Raw genomic sequence first — 11,489 nt, 5'->3', positions numbered from 1 at the left:
AAGTTGAAGTATTTCCTCAGCGACCAGCACGGATCAGCTCTAGGCATGATGAAGCGGATATCGTCCTCTTTTGGAAGGCCAAACAAAGTAGTTTCGCTTTCACAACGAAACACACAGCGTCTTCACGGCATGGCGGCAGCAACAATACTACAGCGAGAATAAAAGTTACGCCTTCTTTCTTTGCGTGAACATTTGGGTGGCGTTATGCAAATCTTCCCACATCGTGACGTAGACATGTGCCGTTTTAGGTAGGCGTGGTTGACTCTTAACTTTTATAAAGAATATCTCTTTGGATTTGAGACTTTAGTCTTTGCAACTTTACAGATCTTCTTTATGCACCAAGAGCTTGTAACACTCCAAAGAGAAAGGAAAAATTGAAATCGCATCATATGACCCCTTTAACATTTGGGATCAGTTCTGGATTAATAGAGGGCATGTACTCTATGTTCACAGACACACTGGTCCCTACAATAGAAAAATCCCACAGTAGTCCTGGCAGCTCCAAATCTTCCTCTGAGGGTCACTTGCGCTCCCACGGCCCCTCACGTAGCCAGAGCAAAGGCAGCGTCACTCAAGCCCACCTGGAAGAAGCTGGGAACGCCATCGCTGCAGCTGAGGCTGCGGTGCAACAGGCCCAATTCCAGCCAAGTAACCCTTACTACTTCACATGAGCTCACAGCCTATCTGTTCTCTGTCTTTCTTTCTTCCTTTCTGTCTGTCCTCTCGTTCTCACACTCTTCCGCTATTTCTTTTCCATTCCCTCTCGTCCTCACCTTTCTGACACATTTTTCATTTAGTTTAGTTTTTGTTTTCATCATTTTATGTTGATAAATTAAAGCCTACACCTAAAACCACTAAATGAAAACATTTAACTTAATATTTAATAATCCACAAAATAGAAAATATCTTATTGAGTATTCAAGCAATAGTTGGCCCAAAATTGAACATTTGCTGAAAATTTACTCATCCTCAGGTGATCTAAGATGTAGATGAGTTTGTTTCTTCATCAGAACAGAAATTTCTGAGAAATTTCATTACATCACATCACTTGCTCACCAATGGATCCTCTGCAGTGAATGGGTGCCGTCAGAATGAGAGTCCAAACAGCTGATAAAAACAATAATCAACAATAATCCACACAAGTCTATCTATATATTCTCCAGTAAAAAATAAAAATAAAAAAGCTGTCTCGTCTGAATCAAGAGAGAATTATGCAAAGCTCAAGAACCGTTTACAATTGAAAAAAGTCATAAACAATTCTAAACAAACATGTTGGTAGATTTTGATGTGAGAGGATGACAGGGGATAGACTTTTTCGCTGGACAAAGCAAAACTTGTATTTTGACCAGAAACAACAGTTTAAAGTTAAAATGCCTTAACAATGTATTTGTTTCTTACAAATACACAGCTTTTCGCTTCACAGAGCATTAATTGATGGACTGGAGTGTGTGGATTACTTGTAGATTACTGTGATGTTTTTATTAGTTGTTTGGACTCTCATTCTGACGGCACCCATTCACGCTCCATTGGCGAGCAAATGATGTAACGCTTATTTTCTATGAAAAAACAAACTCACCTACATCCTGGATGGCTTGAGGGTGAGTACATTTTTGAAATATGAATTATTGGGTGAACTATTCCTTCAAAAAAAGTGAAAAATTAGATTCTTCTGAAGTACTTTTTAAACCTCCCAGCATTTAAACTGACATTTGCATACTGAGTGGCAAAATAGAAATGATCTCATTATAAAGATCTTAATGTTTAATAAAGCCTATAAAACCCTAAATTGTTTAAACAACCAATGTCTGTTAAACTCCCATCCGTAAATCGAATATCACAAACCTGCCTTCAGCTGTAGTAAAACTTGGGTCAGCAATTAAAGATTTTATTTCCCAGATAAAATTTCATGCCAGACATTCAGGTTTAGTGTTTCTTTGTAATACAGCAAATTTTGTAGAAGCAGAGGAGGCATTAAAAAAATCCCTCAAAGTACAGCACAAACCTTTCCTGCCGTCATAGAAAAGCTAAATTTGTAAAACACTTCACACTGACATCCAGAGCATGATGAACCCCTCTGTTACCTCATTACCCCTTGCAAGTAAAATCCCAGGCCCTTACCCCCAAATCAAACCCATGTCTATGTCCGCATGACTGTGGTGTGTAAAAATCATGAGCTGGTTTCATGTGAGGGCAACTATGCAATCTCTGGATGAGTCCGTGTAGAGACAGCCCCATCTAAAGGCAGAACTGGCCCCATACTGATCACACAACATCTTCCAGCCAATGAGAGCAAAGTATCAAGTCAGATGACCATCATGGAGGGATCTCTGCTAGAGGAGGTGAGAGACATGTGACTCCTCCCTCTCTCTAAATTTAAGAATAAAATGAGCACAAACCACGCCTCCTTCATAGAAGCAAAACACGAAAATGTTTAAATCTAAAATCAAGGCAGCCATTAACTTTGCATGAAAGTCTGTTATGTTTTTAAACCGATGTTTAACGTTATTTTAAAAAAGAGTGCATTGCCTTTCATTTCACTGTGGTCTCTTTTTTTAGTTCTCTTATCTTTTCTGTCCATATGTAACTTTGTGTGCAAAGTGCATTTCCATTCTTTTTGCATAAATTGTGTTTAAGTTAATATTGTAAATAATGAGTCGCTTGCATAATATGGCTGATGTCTAATCGTCTGTTTGTGTATGTGTGTATTTCTACAGATAAAACAAACCACAGAATGATTGATGGGGATGCATACACTCTGGACAGTGAAGAAAACTTGGGCACTAACGCTGTGGACAGTGCCATATTTCAGGTCCCTCAGCTGTAAGTATGTCTGTTCCCTCCTGTAATTGCAATTAATCTGTATTCTGTGGATTTCAGTGTATCTAGCGGACTGATAGATTGATATGTTGGATGATTTGGCTGTTTTGAGATTATCTGCACTGGCCTATAACCATGCAGGGCTGTGTTTCGCAAAAACATTGTAAGTCTAAATTGACTTTGTGCCGTCAGAATGAGAGTCCAAACAGCTGATAAAAACAATAATCAACAATAATCCACACAAGTCTATCTATATATTCTCCAGTAAAAAATAAAAATAAAAAAGCTGTCTCGTCTGAATCAAGAGAGAATTATGCAAAGCTCAAGAACCGTTTACAATTGAAAAAAGTCATAAACAATTCTAAACAAACATGTTGGTAGATTTTGATGTGAGAGGATGACAGGGGATAGACTTTTTCGCTGGACAAAGCAAAACTTGTATTTTGACCAGAAACAACAGTTTAAAGTTAAAATGCCTTAACAATGTATTTGTTTCTTACAAATACACAGCTTTTCGCTTCACAGAGCATTAATTGATGGACTGGAGTGTGTGGATTACTTGTAGATTACTGTGATGTTTTTATTAGTTGTTTGGACTCTCATTCTGACGGCACCCATTCACGCTCCATTGGCGAGCAAATGATGTAACGCTTATTTTCTATGAAAAAACAAACTCACCTACATCCTGGATGGCTTGAGGGTGAGTACATTTTTGAAATATGAATTATTGGGTGAACTATTCCTTCAAAAAAAGTGAAAAATTAGATTCTTCTGAAGTACTTTTTAAACCTCCCAGCATTTAAACTGACATTTGCATACTGAGTGGCAAAATAGAAATGATCTCATTATAAAGATCTTAATGTTTAATAAAGCCTATAAAACCCTAAATTGTTTAAACAACCAATGTCTGTTAAACTCCCATCCGTAAATCGAATATCACAAACCTGCCTTCAGCTGTAGTAAAACTTGGGTCAGCAATTAAAGATTTTATTTCCCAGATAAAATTTCATGCCAGACATTCAGGTTTAGTGTTTCTTTGTAATACAGCAAATTTTGTAGAAGCAGAGGAGGCATTAAAAAAATCCCTCAAAGTACAGCACAAACCTTTCCTGCCGTCATAGAAAAGCTAAATTTGTAAAACACTTCACACTGACATCCAGAGCATGATGAACCCCTCTGTTACCTCATTACCCCTTGCAAGTAAAATCCCAGGCCCTTACCCCCAAATCAAACCCATGTCTATGTCCGCATGACTGTGGTGTGTAAAAATCATGAGCTGGTTTCATGTGAGGGCAACTATGCAATCTCTGGATGAGTCCGTGTAGAGACAGCCCCATCTAAAGGCAGAACTGGCCCCATACTGATCACACAACATCTTCCAGCCAATGAGAGCAAAGTATCAAGTCAGATGACCATCATGGAGGGATCTCTGCTAGAGGAGGTGAGAGACACGTGACTCCTCCCTCTCTCTAAATATAAGAATAAAATCAGCACTAACCACACCTCCAGTACAGAAGCAAAAAACCAAAATGTTGAAATCTAAAATCAAGGCAGCCATGATATTTGCATACAAATCTATTCTGTTTTTAAACCGATGTTTGACGTTATTTTAAAAAGAGTGCATTACCTTTCATTTCACTGTGATGGTCTCTTTTTTTTAGTTCTCTTTTCTTTTCTGTCCATATGTAACTTTGTGTGCAAGGTGCATACCCATTCTTTTTGCATAAATTGTGTTTAAGTTAATATTGTAAATAATGAGTCGCTTGCATAATATGGCTGATGTCTAATCGTCTGTTTGTGTATGTGTGTATTTCTACAGATAAAACAAACCACAGAATGATTGATGGGGATGCATACACTCTGGACAGTGAAGAAAACTTGGGCACTAACGCTGTGGACAGTGCCATATTTCAGGTCCCTCAGCTGTAAGTATGCCTGTTCCCTCCTGTAATTGCAATTAATCTGTATTCTGTGGATTTCAGTGTATCTAGCGGACTGATAGATTGATATGTTGGATGATTTGGCTGTTTTGAGATTATCTGCACTGGCCTATAACCATGCAGGGCTGTGTTTCGCAAAAACATTGTAAGTCTAAATTGACTTTGTAACATTGTAAGTTGATCGTAACTCTATTGGTTTCAATGGGTCTACAATGTATTTAAGATTACGATGCTTTTGGGAAACCCAGACCAGGCTTGGATTAACAGAGTGATAGTGCCACCAGTTTTGCCAGTGTATACTGCACATTTTTTGTTTGTTTGTTTCAATAATCTTTGAATGAATTCTGAGTAAATATTGTGTGAAATACATGTTGTGACTCTAACCTTTTTTTTTTGTTTTGTTACATTTGAGTATATCTCTTTTGCTTTTAATCAGCAAAAGAGATAATAAATCAAACAGTAGGGTTCAAAATTGTTGAGACCACTGGTGAAAATGTTCTATTTTAATAATAAGTAATTATATATTTTATTTAAAATTATGATTATATTTAGATTTAATTAAATAATAAACTTCCTTTTAAAACTAGTGTCAGTAATGTTAATGTTTAAGGTTAATGCATTTAAACAAAAATATATTAAAAATAGTAATATTGTGAAATATTACAGTGTAAAATAACTGTTTTCTATTTTAATAAAAAAAAAATCAGAAGTAATTCTAATATGCTGATTTGGTGCTTAAGAAATATTTATTTTTATTATCAGTTGTGTTTAAAATGTTTCTGTGAACGTGCTAATTTTTGTTTTCAGGATTTTTTTTTTATCAATGGAATGGTCAAAAGAACAGCATCTATAACATTTATAACAACATTTGTAACATTATAAATGTCTTTACTGTCACTTTTGATTAATTTAATGTTATTGCTGAATAAATTAATATAAATTTTAAAAAATCTTACTGACCCCAAAGTTTTGAATGGTTGTTGTGTATGTTATCATAATTTGAGAGAAAATTTTGAATGAAAAATTTAATTGAAATTTTTAAAAAGGCAGAATCTGAGATATTTCTTATTCATTTTATGTAATATTTCTGTATTTTAATTAAAAAACTAAAATTAAAAAACTGTTTACTTCCAAGTTTAAATAAGATTTGAAATGTAATGTTTCTAGCAACAACTGTATATATGTCTGCATTAAGAAACCCAAATAGTTGACATCTAATCTTATATATCCAAATAGTAAAAAGTTGTAGTTCTCACACTTTTCTTCTCATCAGGAAAAACATTCCAAATGGAACAGATAAAATCCGAGGACTTGAATCTTTGAACCTGTCTGATTCAGAAGGTAACAATCTGTTTTATATTGCAGTTTCATTTTCATTTTCAGTTCACACGCAGTCTACTTTTAGACATTTCCGTGCTCATAGCAGTGAACCTCATGAGAACGAAATAAAATTGGCAAACTGTGAGTCATAATAGAGCTTTGAACCGTGTTCTACAGGTCAGGTTCACCCCTGAGATTGAATTAGTGCTTGTCTGAAAGCTGTTGAGGAGACTAAGAACCTGTTAGACAGAGGAAAACAGCAGTCATCCCCTTCTGTTCCACTCTACTGTGTCACTGCCATACACTGCTGAATAATTCATCACAGTGTCACAGGGTGTGTGTTTTTGTTGCTGTCAAAGGACACAGACGTTCGGCACAACAAAACATGGACTCTAAGTGTGTCATGAGCATGGCAAAGTGTCAAAAGTGCATTACTGAACATTTTTGTTTATCTTTGTACAACATAATGAACATTACACAAAACACTGTTTTGTATTTAGTTGCCACTGATGTCTTGTTCTGAAATCTATTTCAGTATACTGCTCCATGTTTTATATCATACCGGTATAAATATATATTTTGTATTAACAGTTAAATGAAGATTTTGCCTGCTTAGGTTCCCAGCTTTTCCATTCTGCTCAGTGTAAAATTGTAATTCCACACCTGCCCACTAGAGTTCGCTATTGCTCACCACTTATATTAACTTATATTGAACAAATGACAACGTACAGCAACATTTCAGCCCTCCAACAAGAGAAAAATCATATTCAAAATTGATTAGACAACAAATATATGAAATAGAATATGTTATAATACATTTTAAATATTGTATCTATCTATCTTTCTATCTGCCTGTCTATGGCTGTAGATAAGATGATGGGTGAGATCAAGGTTGCTCTGAAGAAGGAAATGAAGACTGAAGGAGAGCAGCTGGTTCTTGAGATCCTGCAGTGTAGAAACATCACCTACAAGTTCAAATCTCCAGACCACCTACCTGGTAATGAAACTTTCCTCAAACACAACCTCAAAAATGACACTGATATACGAATATTGCAGTCAAGATAAGTGAAATGTCCATTGAGAAAGACACTGACAGAGTATTTGAATCTGTAATATTTCAACTGTCTTTTTAGACTTGTACGTAAAGCTTTATGTGGTGAATGTGGCAACTCAAAAGAAGATCATAAAGAAGAAGACCAGAGTGTGTCGCCATGACAGAGAGCCATCATTCAATGAGACATTTCGTTTTAACCTGAATCCCGTTGGCCACTCTATTCAGGTGAGAGAAATTATAAACTGAGGCAAATTCAAAATGACAGACAGGCAGTATATAGGCTATATATATATATATATATATATATATATATATATCACAATCCAAGACGACAACCAATCTACGGAGAGGAAGTTCAAATAAATGACTTCATGTAATGTGTGTGTGTGTGTGTGTGTGTGCCATTAAAAATTTGGGGTCGGTAAGATGTTTTTGAAAGAAGTCTTTTCTGCACATTAAGGCTGCATTTATTTGATCAAAAATACAGTAAAAACATGAATATTGTGAAATGTTATTACAATTTAAAATAACTTTTTTTTTCTTTTTAATATATTTTAAAATGCAATTTATTCCTGTGATGCAAAGCTGGATTTTCAGCATGATTACTCCAGTGTTCAGTGTCACATGATCCTTCAGAAATCATTCTAATATACTGATTTGATGCTCAAAAACATTTCGTATTATTATCAAGTTTGAAAAGAGTTGTGCTGCTTAATATTTTTGTGAAAAGCGTGATACATTCTTTTCAAGATTATTTTTGATGAATAGAAAGCATTTATTTGAAATAGAAATATTTTTTCCATAATAATGTAAAAAATCTTTACCGTCTCTAAATAAAAACATTCATTTCAAATATGTATTCATTAAATAATCTTACTGACCCCAAACTTTTAAACGATAGTGTATGTATTATATTATTTAAAGGGGTGGTTCACTGGGTTTTTTCTAGGCTTGATTGTGTTTATGGGGTGCAGTCTAACGTGTTAATGCTTCGTTTAAAAAAAAAAGCATTATTTTTCACATAATTTACCTTTATTCCACACCACTCTGTCCCTTCTCCGAGAAACACAATGATCATTTCCTGCTTTTATGAAGCCCCGCCCTCAGAAATAGGCTATGGGCTCTGATTGGTTAGCTAGCCCAGTGTGTTGTGATTGGCTAAACCGCCTCTAGTGCGCGTCTAAAATATATTTTGTATTAACAGTTAAATGAAGATTTTGCCTGCTTAGGTTCCCAGCTTTTCCATTCTGCTCAGTGTAAAATTGTAATTCCACACCTGCCCACTAGAGTTCGCTATTGCTCACCACTTATATTAACTTATATTGAACAAATGACAACGTACAGCAACATTTCAGCCCTCCAACAAGAGAAAAATCATATTCAAAATTGATTAGACAACAAATATATGAAATAGAATATGTTATAATACATTTTAAATATTGTATCTATCTATCTTTCTATCTGCCTGTCTATGGCTGTAGATAAGATGATGGGTGAGATCAAGGTTGCTCTGAAGAAGGAAATGAAGACTGAAGGAGAGCAGCTGGTTCTTGAGATCCTGCAGTGTAGAAACATCACCTACAAGTTCAAATCTCCAGACCACCTACCTGGTAATGAAACTTTCCTCAAACACAACCTCAAAAATGACACTGATATACGAATATTGCAGTCAAGATAAGTGAAATGTCCATTGAGAAAGACACTGACAGAGTATTTGAATCTGTAATATTTCAACTGTCTTTTTAGACTTGTACGTAAAGCTTTATGTGGTGAATGTGGCAACTCAAAAGAAGATCATAAAGAAGAAGACCAGAGTGTGTCGCCATGACAGAGAGCCATCATTCAATGAGACATTTCGTTTTAACCTGAATCCCGTTGGCCACTCTATTCAGGTGAGAGAAATTATAAACTGAGGCAAATTCAAAATGACAGACAGGCAGTATATAGGCTATATATATATATATATATATATATATATATATATCACAATCCAAGACGACAACCAATCTACGGAGAGGAAGTTCAAATAAATGACTTCATGTAATGTGTGTGTGTGTGTGTGTGTGTGCCATTAAAAATTTGGGGTCGGTAAGATGTTTTTGAAAGAAGTCTTTTCTGCACATTAAGGCTGCATTTATTTGATCAAAAATACAGTAAAAACATGAATATTGTGAAATGTTATTACAATTTAAAATAACTTTTTTTTTCTTTTTAATATATTTTAAAATGCAATTTATTCCTGTGATGCAAAGCTGGATTTTCAGCATGATTACTCCAGTGTTCAGTGTCACATGATCCTTCAGAAATCATTCTAATATACTGATTTGATGCTCAAAAACATTTCGTATTATTATCAAGTTTGAAAAGAGTTGTGCTGCTTAATATTTTTGTGAAAAGCGTGATACATTCTTTTCAAGATTATTTTTGATGAATAGAAAGCATTTATTTGAAATAGAAATATTTTTTCCATAATAATGTATTTACCGTCTACCGTCTCTAAATAAAAACATTCATTTCAAATATGTATTCATTAAATAATCTTACTGACCTTTAAACGATAAACGATAGTGTATGTATTATATTATTTAAAGGGGTGGTTCACTGGGTTTTTTCTAGGCTTGATTGTGTTTATGGGGTGCGGTCTAACGTGTTAATGCTTCGTTTTTTTTAAAAAAGCATTATTTTTCACATAATTTATCTTTATTGATGGGCTCTGATTGGTTAGCTAGCCCAGTGTGTTGTGATTGGCTAAACCGCCTCTAGTGCGCGTCTAAACGTCCCACACCTCACCTCAGCGGCATGTGCTCCGGTTGTATTGTAAACAATGAAGTCGTCTATATTGCTTATCAGTTGAGCCCGATTGAGACGCAGAGGATATTATTAAAGAGGATCATGCAGAACCTGTGCAAGCACGGCTCTTAATGGTAGGCAGCCATTTTTGTAGGCATTAAACTGCCAGAATTTTAAAAGACACTATCTCTGTTTGCATTGAACTTTCAGCTTCGTAACTTTGCAGATACTGTTTATTCTCAAACAGCAACATTACACATTAACTAACGTTAAAAATATGAAATCGCAATCAACCACCCCTTTAAATGATTTCCTCTGACTTTTTGTTTACCATTTCTCCTGTCTTTTATCCCCTTCCTCTTCACAGATGTTCCTGGTGTCAAATGGAGGGAAGTTTATGAAGAAGACCCTGATTGGCGAGGCCTACATCTGGCTGGACAAAGTGGACATGCGTAAGCGGGCCGTCAGCTGGCACAAGCTAGTGGCCACAACCAGTCAAACGCAGCCGTAATCACGTGCCGTCCATCTCCCATCGGTGCCCTCCAAAAAAGAGAAATAAAACAGGAAAAGGTGGGTTTGTGGATCTGGAATGACTGATAGATCATGAAAAGAGAAAATCAGTTGAATGAAATACTGTGACGAAGAGTTTGAGGCCATTTGACACTATTTCCACTCCCAGAGCACTGCTATTGTCTATTTGAGGGAGTCATTTCTGCAACTACATTCTACATCTAAAATATCTTAGGCATGAGCCAATTATTACTACCAATTATTACATTTCAATGTCATTTCAGCTATCACGTCCAAATTTTTTTGCAAAAAACATTGTTCACAAGGAGACAGACGTAGTTCTTGACACAATCATGTGATGTATAATGACCATATCATGCTATGTTATGCATTGTATAGAGGTTATACTGTAAGAAAGACAATCGTAAATATAATGGATTCCCCTTATTGAATGCAACATCCAACTGTGCACAGTTCGAGATTCCTCCGTTTATAATGTCTTGAGTGTCATCTTCAATGTTTAGGGAATGTTGAAACTTCAGGTTGTGACTGACATCAGCTACTGGACATGGATCCATCAATCAAGTCGAGATCAGATCAGAATCAGAATCAGAATCAGAAAGAGCTTTATTGCCAAGTATGTTTGCACATACAAGGAATTTGTTATAGTGTCACAAGCTTCCAGTACACGGAGACAACAATAACACACAGATAATAAAAATGAGATGTGAATAAAATACACATGCATAAATATAAACCACAAAAAAAGAATAAATTGTATGTACAGGTGTGCTATAGATGGAGTAGGAATAGAATAAAATAAAATAAGTTGTAGGGATGTACTAGGGTTTAGGGTGATAAATAAGTATAAGGTTATTGCACATACTGTACTATAATTGCACAATGGGAGAACATTAACTGTTCATGAGGTAGCTTGCCTGGGGAAAGAAACTGTTCTTGTGCCTGGCTGTCCTGGTATTCGGTGCTCTGCCACGCCGACCAGATGGCAAAAGTTCAAAAAGGAGATGACTTGGATGTGATGGTTTTCACGGAGGCTA

The 11,489-nt window shown here is 35.7% G+C and overlaps 1 protein-coding gene across 1 annotated transcript in view; it reads left to right on the top strand.

Annotated features, from left to right (window-relative positions):
• Positions 1 to 11,012, top strand: part of LOC107673138 (protein piccolo-like) — a 12,786-nt gene extending 1,774 nt beyond the window's left edge. The window contains exons 3-8 of the mRNA XM_016466622.1: positions 454 to 648; positions 2,715 to 2,820; positions 6,031 to 6,098; positions 6,946 to 7,074; positions 7,211 to 7,356; positions 10,289 to 11,012. Of these exons, the coding sequence (XP_016322108.1) occupies positions 2,732 to 2,820; positions 6,031 to 6,098; positions 6,946 to 7,074; positions 7,211 to 7,356; positions 10,289 to 10,432 (576 nt within the window). The 5' untranslated portion in view covers positions 454 to 648; positions 2,715 to 2,731 and the 3' untranslated portion in view covers positions 10,433 to 11,012. The remainder of the gene's footprint in view (positions 1 to 453; positions 649 to 2,714; positions 2,821 to 6,030; positions 6,099 to 6,945; positions 7,075 to 7,210; positions 7,357 to 10,288) is intronic.
• Positions 11,013 to 11,489: the final 477 nt, after the last annotated feature.

Source organism: Sinocyclocheilus anshuiensis, unplaced genomic scaffold (assembly GCF_001515605.1).
Source record: "Sinocyclocheilus anshuiensis isolate Anshui unplaced genomic scaffold, SAMN03320099.WGS_v1.1 scaffold304, whole genome shotgun sequence".
Lineage (NCBI taxonomy): Eukaryota > Metazoa > Chordata > Actinopteri > Cypriniformes > Cyprinidae > Sinocyclocheilus > Sinocyclocheilus anshuiensis.
Note: the sequence above shows the minus strand (reverse complement) of the source record. Positions and strands in the feature narration are given on the sequence as shown.